This window comes from Gallinula chloropus (assembly GCF_964237585.1).
Source record: "Gallinula chloropus genome assembly, chromosome: 13".
Taxonomy (NCBI): domain Eukaryota; kingdom Metazoa; phylum Chordata; class Aves; order Gruiformes; family Rallidae; genus Gallinula; species Gallinula chloropus.
This window is the reverse complement of record NC_140098.1, coordinates 21,807,501-21,824,251: the sequence shown is the minus strand read 5'-3', so window position 1 is coordinate 21,824,251 and position 16,751 is coordinate 21,807,501. Positions and strand designations below refer to the sequence as shown.

Sequence of the window (16,751 nt, the reverse complement as noted above, 5' to 3'; positions counted from 1 at the left end):
CCTCCCAGAGGAGATGCCCCTCCAGAGAGCATGGTCTGACCTTCTGTTCCAATCCATAAAACTCGTGGAGTCTGTTAGGTGGGGGAAAGCAAAGGAGGGTGATCAGTTTGGAAGTGTTGAGGTTGGACTGGAGCAAGCTTGAACTTGTCTTTGCCCTTCCCTGATGCACCAGCACCATCTGTGTAAGGACATGCTCAAAGAAAAGCTGGTGGAAAAGCCTTCTGCAGCCACCCATGTCCACCACGCTGCGTGAACATGCTGTTCTAGATCAGGTCAGCTGTGACTCAGGGCAAATCTTGAAGGTGGGAGATCCCCCAGCCTCTCTGGTGGCTCCCAGAGCTGTACCACCTTCCTAGCAAAAAGGGATGGCCTAATGTCCAACCTCAGCTTCCCACGTCAGAGCTTGTGACCATTGCCCCTTGCTGTGCCATATCCAAGAAGAGTTTGACTCCTTTGTCTTTCTCAGGGTTTTTAAAGCAGGACTCCAGGCTTAAAGCTGCAATTTTCCTGTCTTTGTGCCTAGGCATTTCCAAGAGCTTGGACCCCATGGCCAGCCAGCTCAGCAGCACTGTCGCCACCAAGCTCGCTGCTGTTGAGGGGACGCTGAAGGAGAGCATCACCAAGCTAGTGAAATCAAAGGTGAGGGGAACCAGGCCACAGCTTTTCCTGGGACACTGAGTAGTCACTCCTCATACCTCTTCCTCACCTTATCCCTCCAGATAAGGTTGGTTTAGCTGCCAGTGGTCCCATCAGCAGAGTGAGCTGCTTGTGTCCTCCCGTGCCTGCTTTGCCTCTCACTTCCCTGTCTGTTCCTGTTCTTTGGGAGCAGGGAATTCCCACTGCAGCCGTGCCTTAGGGCCACCCACCAGCTGGAAGTTTGTCCCTCCTTCTCTCTGTTCTCCATCTCCCCAGTATTTAGGGAGCAGAAGCTTGGTACTTACCTCAGTGGGGAGCTGGGGGTTGTTGGAGGGAAGGGGAGAGAAGCCATTGCTGGCCGTGTCCCCTTCCCTGGCTCTGCACCTGCTGTGTGGGGACGTGGTGCTGTCCTGGGGCAGCCCCTCGGCGAGCGGGAGCTCTGCTCTAGTCACGGCACAGCCCACCCAGCGCACGGAGCCGAGGCGACACGCGCTCTGGCACCGGCCTCCCCTTCCCTGGGGGAGGGTGTTGGAGGCCCCCGTGGGGGTTGTTCCCCTCTTGGGGCTGCAGCCAGCTGTTAATTCTCTCGTGTGTACCTGCCAGAACCTGACGGACAGCGTGGTGCGGGCGACGGCTGATACCATGCAGGGCCCCATCCAGGCGGCGTACAGGGAAATGTTTCAGAGCGTGGTGTTGCCAGCCTTTGAGAAGAGCTGCCAGTCCATGTTCCAGCAGATCAACGACAGCTTCAAGCAGGGCACGCAGGAATGTGAGTGGCTCTTCTTCTCCAGGCTTCCTCTGCACAGCATGTTTGTGTTAGCTCTCCTTTCCTCATGTCCTTGCCTTTGAGAGTCTCAGTGGTGGCTCCTTAAGCCCATCCGTGCGCTCTGGCTCACGCGTGGGGCACAGAAGCAGGAGGGAGGAGGCTTTGCTGTAAGGACAGGGATTCTCCTCTGCACTCTCATGCAGTGAAACGCTTGGCCTCACTCTGTGAGTCTGTGACTTCATCTGTTGAGCAATAAACACGTCAGGGAAGGTTTAGAGAAGGGTACAGGGATGATCAGAGGTTCAGCAGTGGCTGGACAATGTTCGTACGGTCAGGCTGGAGGCAAGAAAACTCCACTCTTAAGTAAGGGCGACTGTACGCTGACCCCCTGGGGAGGATCCTTCCTGTGCTCAGCGTGGGGTGCTGTTCCCCAGCTCCCTGGGAGCCCAGGCAGGTGTTACTCTGCTGAGCAGGTTTCTGAGGGGCTGAAGCTGGCTGGTGCTAGCACAGCAACTTCTCTTACCTGTAGATCTGCAGAGTGTCTCCAGCTGCTGTTTGGTTTGTGCACCCTTCCTTGCCCTTACAAGTCTCCCACTAGTAAATAAAGTTTATTTACCTTCCTCTCCCTTTTGATCTGACTAGTTCATAAATTATTATAAAATCCAGCTTTTGGATCTCTGCAGATGTGATTTTTCCTTTGGTCAGAAATGTTGCAGGGAGGTCGTTAGCCTAACACAGCCCAAAACAAGGCTGGTGCGTCCTCCCCTCTCTCCAGTGCCTGCTCAGACATCATTTCTGCTGGAGAACACGCAGGGCCTGGCAGCTGGATTTCTGCCCTCCCACCTCTGTGGGGTACCCGTGTCCCAAACTCTTCCCCTCTGCTTGTTACAGATATCCAGCAGCTTGAGACTCACATGAAGAACAAGAAGGTACGAGAGCAGGAGGCCCGGGACCCGCTGCTGAACCAGCTTCGGCAGCTCATCAGCAGCTTCCAGAGCACCACCGAGCAGCTGGCGTCCACCATCGCAGCCAGCATCCACACAGAGGTGCAGCACCAGCTCCACATTATTGTTGGCAAGTAAGTTGGGGGCTGGGTTGGCAGAGGGAGATCCCAGTGGGGTGTGTACGTGTGTGCCACAGAGACCCTCCCGAAACGAGCGGTGTGCCACACAGGGTGAGACAGCACGTGGGCTGCCCAGCACAAACCAAAGGCAGTTTCTGACAAGGCACCCCAATATCTCCTCTAACCCTTCCCTCCTCCAACTTCACTCCATCCCCCTTGTCCTGCCAGTCTCTGCCCTTTGGAAAAGCTGATTCCCCTCCTGTTTCTCTGCTCCCTTCAGGGCCTGGAAGGCTGCAATGAGGTCCCCCCACAGCCTTCTCTTCTCCAGGCTGACCCAGCCCAGCTCCCTCAGCCTCTCTCCATAGGGGAGCTGCTCCAGCCCTCTAATCACCTTCATCTTGTTCTGAAGGTGTCATCTGAAGGCTGGGACGCTGCACCTGACAGATGCAGAAAGCTGGGCCCATTTGGGGATGAACCTAGAGCTTTGTAACTGTGTCAGTAAGCCAGAGGTGTCAATGATCTCAAACATGGTGTAATGAGAGACATAGCTCCCCAAAACATGCCTTTCCTGCTCAGAATCCCAGTGTCTTCCACACGTACCTTGGGATGCCAGGGCCTGGCTGCAGAGCTGCCCTGGGCAGTGCGTTTCTGGTGCCAGTGTGTATTAAACCACGATACACTGGCCTGCACTGTGTGCTGTGGGGTCCCTCAGCTCCTCAGTTTGAGATGCCCCTTTGGGGTGTTTGTGCTTGGTTTTAGCATGCAGGAGTCTATTTTGACCCAAGTCCAGAGAGTCATTAAGGGGGAAGTGAGCCTGGCTATGAAGGAGCAGCAAGCAGCTGTCACCTCCAGCATCGTCCAGGCAATGCGCTCGGCAGCCGGGACTCCGATCCCCTCCGCACACTTGGATTTCCAGTCTCAGCAAACTCACATCCTTCAGCTGCTCCAGCAGGGACAACTCAACCAAGCTTTCCAGCAGGTACCTGGGCTCCCTGGCAGTGGGCACAGCTGCTTGTGGGGGGATGGAGGAGGGGAATACAGAGCTATGTGGGGCGAGGACATAATCCTGCAGCAGCTCGTACAGGAGGTGGCTGCAAGGCCCGTGGCAGTGGGGTGCAGGACAAGTCAGAGCTGTGCAAGGTCTGTGACTCGGTGGCAGTGAAGTTCTTCCCTGCTCTGCTGGAGGGTTTTGTCCTCAGTGGTGGCATGTGGTGCACCCCTGAAGAGCAACAGCTTCATAAGCCTCTCCAGGCAGATCTGCCAGCTGGGCCCTGACCTTGGGCCTTCAAATACATGAGCAGATCCCTTTGGGCTGCTGCAGACAGACCCCAGCGGTGCTGTGCTGGGGGATGCAGACACAGTCCTGCTCCCTCCTGCCAGCCATAACCTGCTGCCCTCTCCCTGAGCGAGGCCTGTTCTGCTTCGAGCAGACACGGGGTCCTCCCGGTATGGACCGAGAGCCCAAACCCGGTTCCGCTTGCACCGCGTGGTGGCTCTGTGGGAAATCCCACTCCCAGAGGAGGCTGGTGAGCCATCGAGCTGCCTCCTCCTGCCCTGTGTCCCTCTGTCCCCCATCCCTCACCTGCCTGTGGTTCCTCTGCATTTCTACCTGTGTCCCTGCAGGCTCTAACCGCAGCTGATCTCAACCTGGTCCTGTATGTCTGTGAGACTGTGGATACTCAGCAAGTATTCGGGCAGCATCCCTGCCCGCTGTCCCAGCCTGTGCTGCTCTCTCTCATCCAGCAGCTCTCCTCAGATTTGGGTACTCGCACGGAACTGAAGCTGAAGTGAGTACGATCAGAGCTGTGGGTCTGAACCCCTTCCTGGTTCTTGGCTTTAAATTCACTGCCTGGAAGAGGAAGGTGGTGCTTTGATGAAGGTTGGAGCTCCTGCAGCCTGTTCCTGGCACGCAAACTGCCGGTAGTGACTTGGGAAAAAGGTGCAGGTGCTGCCCTGGAAAGCTTTGCTGCCAGGGGGTACCCAGCAGTGGGTGCTGGTCCCTTCTGGGTTGTCGCCTGTAAATACTCATGGTCTGTGCCACAGCCTCCTTTAACAAAGGGGCAGCTCCCCCAGGGAGGCAAAAGGAGGGGGATGGAGCCATGTTTCCTGGACAGCCTGATACCCAGAGCTGCTTCACTCTGTCCTCAGTCCTTACCCTGCTGCTGTGCTTGGTGTTGGCAGCATCTCGTCGTGACTGCTGGGCGGGCTGGGTGGGAGGTGGCAGCAGGAGCTCCTGAGAGTACTGTCTATTAGAAGTCCTAAGCAAAGCTCCTGTGACAGGACCGTGACTGTGCTGGTATTTGCTGGGAACATATTTAGTGATTGAGTCAAAGCCCTTTATCTGCCCTAAGAAGGAAACTTGGGAGGGGACCTGTGGGCTCTGACTGTGGCTTGTATGGGAAACAACTGAGGTGAAATCATACTGGCAACTTAAAACCTCAGAGCAAGCCAGAAAAACTGAAACAGGGCTTTAAGTTACAGATGAGCTGATAAGTGGTGAGTTAAGGCCGCTGGTGTTGAGTTCAGCCCTTGGCAGTGATCTCTTGCCCTCAGTCTGCTTCTCTGGGCTGGTATGAAGAGCTGCTCTTGCCCCATCCCTCCTGCACAGGCAGCAGGGAGCCCTCACCACACCCTTGGCTACAAGAAGCCTCACCCCTGAGCATGTTTGCTGCTCATCAGCATCAGATTCTGCTAAAAAGGCCTTCAAGAAAATAGCTCCAGAGCTGTGACCCAGAGTGGCCTGGGGCCAGGTGCCACCCCTGGCACTGCAGGGAGCTGTCGCTCGGCTGTGAGAGTTCGGATCACGCAGCCAGGTTGTGTTCTGTGCCCAGCAGGCTGGGGGCTATGGGTTACCTGACAGAGGAAGTAGGTGGCCCCTGCTGTGAGTCAGTGGTGTGGTTCATTTCCTCATGGCTGAGCTCACCGGGCTGTTTTGGGTGGGTGGGTGAGCAGAATTGTACAAATGAACCAAATGGGATTGGGGTTTGGTTCTGACCCCAGTGTCTCCTCTCCCTCAGTTACCTGGAGGAAGCAGTGATGCACCTGGACCAGAGCGACCCCATCACCCGAGACCACATGGGGTCAGTCATGAACCAAGTGCGACAGAAACTCTTCCAGTTCCTCCAGGTGGAACCCCACAACACGCTGAGCAAGCCTGCCCGTCGCCTCATGATCATGCTCCAGGGCCTGGTCACCCCTGGCATGTCCTAGGAGGACCTGGCTCCCTTGGGGGCTGCTCCAGGGAAGCCCCCCCAGCAGCTCTGATAGTTACTAACCACGTATGGCTTGTGTTAAGAGCTCTTGCCAGGAAATCTATCAACATGTGTGTGATGTCTCTATGGCAAATGCCATCTGTGTATAGTTCCAAATAGTCACTGAACGCTCACTTGGCTTATTTTTTCCTAAATAGCCTCTTGTTTGAGAGAGTTAAGTCCCCTGTGCCCCCCTGGGGCCTGGCCCCCAGCCCCAGGCACCACCAGCAGCTGCGTTTCTTCCCTGTTTAGTTCAGATTCTGCCACCGTGCGCAGCGAGGGGGGGTCTGTGGTACCCCGAGCAGGGGGTGGCCAGCCACGTGTCCTCCTCCTTGGCTGGTTCCTCCTACCTGTATCTTGTGAAGGACTCAAACTCTTCCTCCCCAGGGGGAACCAAGTCGCTGGGAGGGGGTTTCACGAGCTCTGGGGGGGTGCCCAGCCCCTCGGCCGTGGTGCTGGGTGTGGAAAGGGCTGGGGTGCTCAGAGCTGTGCCAGCCCCGGGGGCATCAGTTCTGTTGTGTGTTGGAGTTGCCCGTGGTTCGGGCTGGGGTGGGGGGGGGGGTTGGTTTACACCAGGTTTTTCTTTTTATCTAAATTTCGACTCTTTTTTTGTTTTGGTTTGTTTTGTTTTTGGTTTTGTTTTTTTTTTTTTGAAATAACGTTGAGAACGATTCAATAAACAACTTTTGCAGGAAAAAAGCCAGAGAACAGCTCGTGGGGCTGGGGGGGGGGGCTGCGTGGCCTTTGGAGCAGTCCTGGAGCCCGGGAACCCTCCTGGGGGGGACACACCGGGCTGCCCTCTGTCCCCTAACCTCTGCTCCAGCCCCCCGGGCGCTCTCCTGCCCTTCCCGTGGGGATGCTGCCCGGGGCCGGAGGAGGCGTCTCCTCCCGGGCCGGAGGCGGGGCCGGGGCGGGGCTGCCGCTGGCGCCGGGGCTGCCGGTGGCACCGGATCCCGGAGCACTCGCGGGGCCGCACCATGGGCGGCGGCTGCTGGCGGCTGCTGGGCGTCGTGTGCCCGCTGCTCCTGCACCTCGGTGAGTGTCCCGGGGCGGGGGGGGGGACGGGAACCGATCCGGCCGCGGCTCGGCTGTCCCGGGTCCGCGGGGGCGGGGGTCGAGGGGGGAGCCCCGTCCGCGGTGCCCGCTGCCCGCTTGCCCCGAGGCGCCCGGATCCGCTGCTGCCGGGCGCTGCCAGAGGCTCCCTCTGCTCGGGCAGGGACGGACGCCGGGCTCCGGCTCTCCAGCCCGGGGCAGCCCCGGCCGCCGGCTCCGTGCCCCTGCCCGCCCTCCTTCCCCCGGGCCCGGGGGCAGCATCCTGCCCGCCGGGGAGCGATCGCCCGGAGCATCCCGCACGTCGCCTTAACGCCGTCCCGCTCCTCCCACCCCCCGGCTCCGGGCACGGCGGTACCCCCCGGCACCCCTGCCCCGCAGGGGGATGCGGTAGCCCGGGGGCCAGCTTGGCCCGGGGCAGTTTTGGGGCTCGGCGGGGGCTGGTTCAGGCCCTTCCCCAGCAGCGGGACGGTCCCACTGGCGCTCTCCCGGAGCCAGCGATGCTCAGCAGCACCCCGGGGTCCCCTTCCCCTCCCTGCCGGGTTTCCTGCCCTGATAGTAGGGAGGATGGGCTCTCTAAAGCCAGGTTCTGTGCTCGCGGTTCTGCGGTTGGGGTAGCGGATGCGATTCACCGCTCTGGTTTCTCCCACTTCCCCTGCCCAGCCCTGTGCTCAGGGTGCTGGCCGTTAGAGGAGCCCAGCAGCCCAAACCCCAGCCTGCAGCAGGGACCCATGGGCCCAAAGAAGGTGTCTGCTGGCCCAACCCTGCCTTACAGCCACTGTCCCAGGGCCAGTGTGTCCCTGGGCTGGCAGGGGGGTGCCCTTGTTGCCTGGCTGGGTCAAACGAGAAGCAACGGATCCCACTTTTTCCATCACCACCCGCGATATCTGTGCCCCATGTTGCTGGCATCACCCCAAGACTTTGCTTGGCAGTGCAATGGGGGTTTCTCCTTACGGGCACCCACCATCCTCTGGGATGGGCTGAGGTTTCAGGCTTGTCCCGCTGTTAGTCTTGGCCACAGCCGCTTTGCTCAGGGCCTTGTTCCAGGGGGGCTGGCATGGGATGCCAGCAGCTCGGCACATGGCTCCCTGGAGACATCCTGGCTGCCTTGGGCAACCTTCAGCTTCTTCTGGGGGCTCCTTCCTGTGGGGAACACCTCCAGGTCTGTCCTCACATCTTTTTAGCACCCTCAGCTTAGAGAGCTGCTGGCTGCACAGGTGTGGCTCCTCTGAGAGCACCGTTACCTCCTGTGACGTGGCCCCATGGGATCCTGGGGCAGAGCCCCACTGACCACCGTGTTTCCCTGTGACACACCAGCTTCCCCCATCCCTGGATGGTGCTCGCCATCATCCCCCACACACCCTGTCACCTGTGGCTGCCACCGGGGTTCAGGCAGTACTGGGGGGTTCATCCCTTGGGGAGCAGAGCAGGGAGCCGGGGCTCCTCGAGGCGGAACAGCTGGAGCTGCACTTGTGCCTTTTCCCTTTTGCTTTTCGCCTTTTCCTCTTTTCCTTCTCTCCCCCTGCAGCCAGCGGGGATCCGGCTTACGCAGCCTCCGCTCCTGTGCTCGGGTTGGGGGTTTTCTGTTGTAGTCACAAATTAATCTTCGCTGTCAGGGGATAAAAGCCGGGACAGATGGCTCCGGGCAGAGCCCGGGAGGCCGAGGCGAAGCGGCCGGCACGCTGCTCTTCCCCTGGGGCTAATGGCAGCATCGCGTGCGGGGTCATCACGCCACGGCGCTCCCGGGCTGGGAGCAAAGGTTCACTCTGAGCTCCTGGGGAGGGGATGCAGGGGAGGCCAGCGGGGTGCAGGAAAGGGCGGCAGCTGCTCGCCGCGTCTCAGAGCCCAGCGTCACCCCAGCCTGGTGATACGTCCCCCTGAGCGGGGCAGGCGGTGGCCCTCGGGGTGTCGGCGGGGGCTCAGCTCCGTCTCTCCATCTCCCGCAGCCACGAGCCAGGAGCCCGTCAGCATGGCGGGGAAGTGTGACACCATCTACAAGGGCTTCGCCGGCTGCCTCATCAGCCTGGGGGACAGCATGGCCCAGAGCGTCCGGCGGCAGCGGGAGGAGGCTGGCGAGGAGGCGCAGGAGCTGGACACCATCTGCAAGTGAGTGTCCCCGTGTCCCCGTGGGAGCCGCTGGGACGGGCGGGTGACGTGCCGCCAGCGGTCCCCCTCGCTCCTGCCCGTCTCCCCCAGGTCCTGGGACGACTTCCACGCCTGCGCCAGCGAGGTGCTGTCCAGCTGCCCCGAGGAAGCGGCTGCCATCTGGGAATCTCTGCGCCAGGAGTCCCGCAAGATCCAGTTCCAGGGGAACCTGCAGGAGCTGTGCAGCGCCCGGGGACGCCTGGCCAGCGCCCGCGCCTCACCGGCCACCAAGACCAGCCAGGCCACGCTGCGGGGCTCGGCCACCCCCCCGCACCCCCGGCTCCTGGTGCTGCTGGCCCTGCCGCTGCTGGTGCCCCGGCTCTAGCCCTGCCTGCCTGCGGGGTGCCCGGCCCATGCCCTGGCTCTGTGCCCTGGCGCTGGCTGGGCACTGGTACCCGCGGTCCCTGCCAAGCCCACCCCCACCCCCGGCCATGGCTGGCAGGGCTCAGTCCTCTCCTGGAGCCCTTCAGATGGATTTATATTTATATTAAAAGACGCTTTTACATTTCTCCTGTCTCTCTGCCCTTCCCAAACTCCAGGTTTGCTCCAGGGATCAGAGGGGAAATGCTCCCTGGACCAGCATCGGGGAGGGTCACAGGGTCTGGGGGCTCTGCAGCTCTGTCCCCCCAGCTGGGCAGCCCATGGGCGGGGCTGGACCTGGAATTCCCACCACCAACTGCTTGTCAGGGGATTTATTCCCTGTCAAAAGGGGTCCAACAGTTTTATTGTGAGGGGCATGGTAGGAAAGCACCGATGGCTTGTTCCCTTACAGGTCATTTTCTGAAAGAAATCCCGTCCTCCATCCCTTTCGGTTTGGTGCTGCTGGGTTTGGTCCTGTCACTGGTGGTGAAGGAAACTGGGCTTTGCAGGGAAAAGGAGAGGGGTTCAGATGAGATGATCTAGGTGAAGAAAAGCGGGGAATCAAAGCTCTCACACAGCTCCTGAGTGAGACTCCCTGAAATTAGGCCAACCCTGGTCGTGTCGGTGGAAGGAAGATGCACCCTGACTGTCAAAATCGTCTGGGCAACTTGAGTACCACCATGTGCCAGGGCTGCTGCAGGAGCCATGAGGAAAGCAGGTACGTGCCGTGAGCAGCAGGATGCTGTGCTGACTTTGATCCCCAGGGTAACTCCAAGGCCATCCCAAAAGCATCCCCACGCCCGGGCACGGGGCACGGGCCGTGGTTTGGTCTGCGGAAGCCTTCGCACGCTGCCCCGTCTCTGAGCCGGTAACGTGTGGGCAAGAGGCTCACTCAGCGCCGTCCCCATTGGACGGGAAAATTATTGCTGGTTTTACTGGAGAATCTTTTCCTGTGAGGTCTGGTCACTCCAACCTTGATCCCCGACCTCTGGGATGGCGCTGGGGCTGCCCCGCTCACCTGCAGCCCCCGGGGCCGGGCTGTGCTGGGGTGCTGTGTGAGAGGCTGAGAGGTCCCTCGGCTTTCCCAGGGCACCCCACATTTATTTCGGGTTATTTACTCCATGAACAGGCCTGGGGTGGCCTTGGGGAGGGACACAAAGCTCCACGTGGGTAAGAGTGGGGATGGCACCGGGGACGAGCCCCCCACAAGACGCCGTCCCGGCTCTCCTTGGCCGGCAGCTGCCGCTCCCCGTGTTTAACGCTGGTGCCGGGGGGATAATCCGCCGGTTCTTTCCTTCCAGCTCCCGGCAATCCTGTGTTTAAGGGTGAATTACAGCCGGATCCCCGCAGGGTGGGTAAGAGGATAAACGCCGGGCGGGCGCCAGCCACGCACCGCGTCGTGCCCGGCACCCCGCCGGCACCTCCGCGGGCTCGACGCCACAGCCCACACCCACCGTCCTCTGGTGGGGTGGCAGGAGGTGGCTGTGGAGTTGGAGGGGCCGCTGTCCCCGTCCGTGTGTCGCCACACAGCCTGCAGCACTCACAGCTCTGGGGAGCCAGGGCTGGGATCTGGGGGTGCCAGGCATGGGACTGGGGGTTGCCACAGCTTGGTGACCCCCCCATAGCATCATCGCCGTGTCACACCCAGGTGCCTGGCTGGGAGTGGCAGTGTGACAGCAAGGATGGGCATGCCAACCCCCAGGAAAACTCTTTGGGAGCTCCAAAACCCCGATGAGCAGCTGGTGTCCACCCTCCTGCTGGGTCCACGGGCTCGGGATGGGTTTGCAGCCGTGCCCCAGCATGGGACGGCACATTCCTGCTCCCAAAACTGACCGGCTGGCTCCCAGCACGCTGACTGGTGACACAAAGAGCAGTGGATGGGGGAGGACAGGACTGGTGTCCTCCCAGCGCGGGGTGCTCTGAGCACCCAGCACGCTGCGAAAGCCCATCGCCCCGGTTATGAAACTCCAGCGACCTACTTTGCGCTCCCCGCTCCGGTTCTTAATTCCCCGACATGGCTGCTCTCCAGGTTTTGCCCATCAAGGCAAATTAATTGGAGTAGATCCTAATTTGCTCTCTGCTATTCTTTGGGCAGAAGATTAAGCGCTCCACAGACATTATCTCCCTCTCTCTTTCCTGAGACAAACCTGAATTATGAGAGAGGGGAGGGAAGGGAAGGGAAGGGAAGGAAAGGGAAGGGAAGGGAAGGGAAGGGAAGGGAAGGGAAGGGAAGGGAAGGGGTAAAGAAAGGCCACGTTAGGCTGAGTCGCCGGTTGAATTCCCTGTTTGTAATCGCAGAGGGGGCCGGGGAGGCCCCCACAGCCCTGGGGCAGCTGGAACCAGATGGTGACACTGGCTGTGCGGCGGCGCACGCGGCACAGCGACACGAGGGCCGACCTCCCGGCCACGCCGCCTCCTCCACTCGATGGGTGAATCCTCCCTTCCTTGGCCCAGGGAAATCCCTGCCTGTGAAGGTGGCAGCCAGGGGGGGACTCCCTGTCAGCGGGGACACACTTGTCCAACAAGATGGGACAAGGCTGTGCCGGGGCCACTGCCGGAGCTGGGATGGCTGCTTGTCCCCCCCCCCCGCCTCCCTCCAGTCCCCAGCGCTGTGTGAGCTAATGAGGGGATTTCTCCTGAGCAAAACGTCCAGCTTTCCCTGAGGAAATGCCAACAGGCAGCCTCAATCCCCGCACAGCAGCTGCAGCGTGAGCGGCTGAGCTGGAGTCACCTCTGCCGCGGCGGCCGTGCTCAGCCCCCAGCCTGGCACCCCGTCTGTGCTCGGCTTTGGGACTTTTTTCCCTCCAGAGAGGCATATGGGAAGTTGGATTGCTTTGTAAAGCAGCTTTAACTGGACATCCTCCCGTTCCGACCTCTGCTCGGCCTTGCCAGGACACCCTTGAGCTCCAGCCCGGCGCTGAGCCACAGGCTCCCCCTGCTCGGTGGTCCCAGACTGCCTTTAGTGGCTCCCATGGGAGCAGCCCCGGGGCAGCTGCTGGCAGGAGACACCAAACCCTCTGGGGAACCTGGTCCTGCAGCAGGACAGCGGTTCCCTGGAGGGAGCAGCCTGGTTGGTGCTTCTGCTGCTGCCCTTGGGAGTCCCCAGCTGGAGTCTGTGTCCAGAGCTGGGGGCCCAGTACAAGGGAGATGTGGGACTGTTGGAGAGGGGTCAGAGGAGCCACGGAGATGCTCAGAGGGCTGGAGCAGCTCCGCTATGGAGAGAGGCTGAGGGAGCTGGGCTGGGTCAGCCTGGGGAAGAGAAGGCTGTGGGGGGACCTCAGTGCAGCCTCCCCGTCCCTGAAGGGAGCAGAGGAACAGGAGGGGAATCAGCTTGTTAAAGGGCAGAGACTGGCAGCACAAGGGGCTGGAGTGAAGCTGAAGGAGGGGAGGTTTAAATGAGATATTAGGGGGAAGTTCTTTGCAGAGAGAGTGGTGAGGGGCTGGAAGGGGCTGCCCAGAGAGGGGGTGGGTGCCCCGTCCCTGGGGGTGTTCAAGGCCAGGTTGGCTGGGGCCCTGGGCAGCCTTGTGTAGCTCCAGGCCTGGAGGTTGGTGTCCCTGCCTGTGGCAGGGGGTTGGAGCTCTGTGACCCTTGGGGTCCCTTCCAACCCAGACCAGGCTGGGATTCTGTGATTCTATGAAGATCCAGGACCCTGAGGTGAGCCCACCCTTGCAGAGCAGTTATCCCTGTGCCAGCCCACTGCTCTATGCCCATCCATAGCAGCCACAGTTTCATTTACCAGTGGCACTGGGCTGGCATCACCTTGAACAAAACCCAGCCTAAAGGAACAGGAGTGACTTTAACAGGGACGTGGACAGGGCTTTACCTGTGGGGTGTGAGCTAAAGCACCGCCCAGGGACAGTGGGGGGGATGTGGAAACATCTCCAGAAAACAGGGGGTGTGCAGGGGTGAAACACACCAGCAGCTCCATCACTGTGTTGGGAAGCAAGAACAGGCTGATTTCCTCAGAGGAAGAGGGACAACTCACTGGTTCCTTTTCCATTCCTGAGCCGGAATCACCTGGAAGAGAAGCTGCTGCCAACAGTGTGCATCAGCAGGGAGAACGCCTGTTGCTGTGCGACTTCCCAAGCGTTTTAAACAGCTGAAGAGCCCAGGGGCATGGCAACAAACCCAGCTATTTTTAAAAGCACGGTAGGAGTGTGAAAATAGCCCCTCTCCACCTAAACCACGGCGGGAATGACGCGACAGCCAGGCTGGAAAACAAACTGAGCGGCGTGTTTGTGTCTCCCCTGGAGAGAGAAGTGCCGTCAGCACCTCTTGGGGAAGGTGTCATCCCTCATCCTGCTGCTTTCAGGCCACCTAGAGTGGAAATGAGGGGCGTTTGGGGAGGAAAATCCCCCCCCCCCCGGTTCCCAAGGAGGCTGCGCGGGTCCGGGGGCACTGGAGGAGCTGGGGAAGGAAAGGAGGAGGGCACGGGCCTGGTTCCTCGGCTGTGGGCAAGAGCCGGGGCCCCGGCTGTCCCTGCCGAGGGGAAGGGCTGATGTTCCCGGGCGGTTCCCTTGCAGGGGGAGTGTTCTGGAGCCCTGCGGGGAGCCGCTCGGTGGGGGACACGCGTGGGCCGGGCCTGGCTCCGAGCAGCTGCCCAGGAGCCGGCCCTGCTCTGGGAGCCGCTGACTGTGACATCCCTCGGAGACGGGGCTGCGGGAGCGGGAACACCCTGCCCGGGGGGTCTGCCCAGCCTGGGGGGGCCTGGGGCTTGTGGGGCTGAGGGCAACCCGGGGCCCTGGGGCTGAGGGGCTCCTGCGGGCCGTGGAGCAGAGGGGGGTCCGCAGGAAGCCCCAGGGCCCTTTGGGGCTGCGGGGGGGGCACGGGGGCCATGGGGGTGAGGGATGGGGGATGAATCCGGGGCCCTGTGGAGTGAGGGGGCCCAGGGCCCTGTGGGGGGCTGGGGAGAGACCCTGTGGGGCTCGAGAGGTCCCGGAGCCGAGAGGCGCCGGGGCGGGTGGGGCTGGGGGAGCCGGGCGGGGGGTCCCGGGGGCGGGACGGGCCCCGGGGCGCTGCCGGCGGCCCCGACAGGGGGCGGTAGAGTGCGGGGACGGCGGCAGCCCCTCCCCTCCCCCGCCCACCCCGCCCTCCGCCTCCTCCACCAATCGCCGCGCGCGGTGTCCACGCCCCCTCGGGCGTCCCCGGCGCTCGGCGATGACGTCAGGAGGCGGCGCCGAGCCGCGGTCCGGAGCGGGCCGAGGTGAGTGTGGGACCGGCCGCCGCCCCGGGCCGCTCGCCCCGCTCCGGGCCCGCGGGCAGCCCCGCCGCCCGCCGCCTCCCCCCTCTCCGTCCCGCCGCCTCGGCCCCGCGGCAGCCGCGCGGCCCGGGAGGGCGTGGTGGGGGCTGCGGGCCTCGGCCCTGCCGCTGCCCGGGGCCGTGGGCACGGGCGGGCCGGGGAGGGAGCCCCGGCCGCCTCCCGGAGCGTCCCCTCGCCGGGCTGGGCGCGGTGCTTCCCGGGACAGGCTGCCGGCCCGGCTGGGGGAAGCGGGCTGGCCCGGGCCCGCAGCCAGAGGTTTGGGAGTTCGGGGGCGTCTGCCCGGCCCGGGCCTGCCGCCGGCCCCGGCGGAGCCGCCCGCCCTGCTGGAGCAGCCCCGGGCCCGGGTTCCCCCGCTGCCGAGCCGGCGGGGCAGGGCCGGTGTTTCCAGAGCCCCGGCGCTGGCCCAGCCGCTGCTGGCTGGGAGGCCGCAGCGTGTGAGCGCCCCTCAGGCGGCTGAGAGCCGCGACCTGCGCGTGTCCCTGGCAGCCCCTCGTGGAGAAGGGATTAAACGGCTTCAGGCTGTGAGGTGTTCCCGGGGTGCTGCTGGAAGGCCTGCGAGGGCCCCGGCTTGGGGGGTGGCTCACACCCCGTGTCTACTGGGCTGTCCTCGGGTGTTGAGCCACTAAGGCTCTGATCACTCCAGAGAGGTGGAGGCCGCTTCTGAATGAGCGAGAGCTGCAGGGAATTGACCCCACTGAGCTGTGGGATACAGTGTGTTGGTTGTCCAAGCAGAGAACTGGTTAGACACAGAAGCATAAGCCTCCTCCTCAGTGCTTCCAGCCGTGGCTCAGAGGTGCTGTCCTCACCCAGGCAGTTTGGCCCCTGTGATTCCCTGCTCAGAGCAGGCTTGTAACTCTTCATTTCTCCAGTGCATTAGTTGTGCTCCCACACTCTTGGTGATGATCCCACAGGAATGGTCCCACCTGTGCTTCTCTTGCTGGCCGTAGCAGGTGGCTCAGGGTTCTGTAGGCTTCACTGGGATCCTGAGGTGTGTGAGGAGGAGCTGCTGGTGCACTGGTAGCTGATGCCTGGTCTCAGTTGAAGTTATTAGTGGTTTATACCCGACAGTTTCAAGCTCAGTGTTTGACCCTTCTCCCTGGCTTTGTTGAGGGGTGGCACATTGCCCACAGGTGCTTCCCTGCATGTGGGATCACTCTGTCTACAGATGCTCTCAGCTTCTCTGTTAACACACTTCAAGGCACAGCAACCCTGGGCAAAGCTCTCTGGGGAGGGTGTTAGGACTAGCTGTAACGTGTTACTGTCCTGGTGCTCGAGTCCAGGAGAGCCCTTGGTGGAAGCCAGTGAAGCTTGGTGGGAAGCTGGTGTTTGTGCCTGCTCAGCATCCTTTGCTGTGCTGCTGGGAGCTCTTACACAAGACAATACCTTCTTGATGTCCAGTTTAAAATCCAATCCTAATGGGGGCCTTGTTTTCTTTCCAGATTGGATGCAGAGCCTAAACTGCTTCCTGTGCGTCCCTCTGAAACACTTCTTGCTTCTCCACGTCATTCTCCTGATGGAAGAGCAGCCTGGGGGCCCCTTCCTGCTGTTTGTGCCAAATAGTTGCTTGGAGAGGTGGTGAATGAGTGAAGATCTGCTTGGTGATGGTAAGGCAGTGAAAAGCTGCTCTGCTTGAGCAAGGGCTGCAGGGGATGCAGTGAGGTGATGGGTAAAGCCAGCACGCCTCTGTCTCCCAGTTCCCTGCCTCCTGCAGAGTGTCACTGGACCCAGGGAGGGGGTTAAGACACGGGTACAACTTCAGCATGGAGAAAATCTTAGGAAGGTGTAAGTGGACAAGTTGCAGAGATAATTCATGGAGCTTCTACTGAGACATGAGTGAGGAGATGTGGAGTGGCTGCTGTCTTGGATCCGAGTGAGTGCAGCGATGTCACGGCCAATGCTCGACTCTTTCCTTGATTTGATTTCTATTGATCGGTGGGGGCTGAGCAAGAAGAGCTCCAGAGATCTCTTCACAGAATCATAGAATCCCAGACTGGTCTGGGTTGGGAGGGACCCCAAGGATCACAGAGCTCCAACCCCCTGCCACAGGCAGGGACACCAACCTCCAGGCCTGGAGCTACACAAGGTTGCCCAGGGCCCCATCCAACCTGGCCCTGAACACCCCCAGGGATGGGGCACCCACCCCCTCTCTGGGCAGCCCCTTCCAGCCCCTCACCACTCTCTTTGGAAAGAACTTCCCCCCAATATCTCCTCTCACCCTT

The 16,751-nt window shown here is 61.4% G+C and overlaps 2 protein-coding genes across 2 annotated transcripts in view; both read left to right on the top strand.

The window, feature by feature from the left end:
- Positions 1–6,244, top strand: part of EDC4 (enhancer of mRNA decapping 4) — a gene marked incomplete at its 5' end in the record, with an annotated part of 34,446 nt that extends 28,202 nt beyond the window's left edge. The window contains 6 exons of the mRNA XM_084270113.1: positions 524–639; positions 1,240–1,405; positions 2,294–2,480; positions 3,225–3,444; positions 4,089–4,252; positions 5,483–6,244. Coding sequence (XP_084126239.1) covers positions 524–639; positions 1,240–1,405; positions 2,294–2,480; positions 3,225–3,444; positions 4,089–4,252; positions 5,483–5,675 — 1,046 coding nt within the window. The 3' untranslated portion in view covers positions 5,676–6,244. The remainder of the gene's footprint in view (positions 1–523; positions 640–1,239; positions 1,406–2,293; positions 2,481–3,224; positions 3,445–4,088; positions 4,253–5,482) is intronic.
- Positions 6,245–6,693: 449 nt separating this feature from the next.
- On the top strand, positions 6,694–9,236 carry NRN1L (neuritin 1 like; the record flags this gene model as incomplete). The annotated part of the gene is made up of 3 exons (XM_084270261.1): positions 6,694–6,751; positions 8,713–8,872; positions 8,963–9,236. 3 exons carry the CDS (start codon positions 6,694–6,696, stop codon positions 9,234–9,236), a joined length of 492 nt encoding a protein of 163 aa, XP_084126387.1.
- Positions 9,237–16,751: the final 7,515 nt, after the last annotated feature.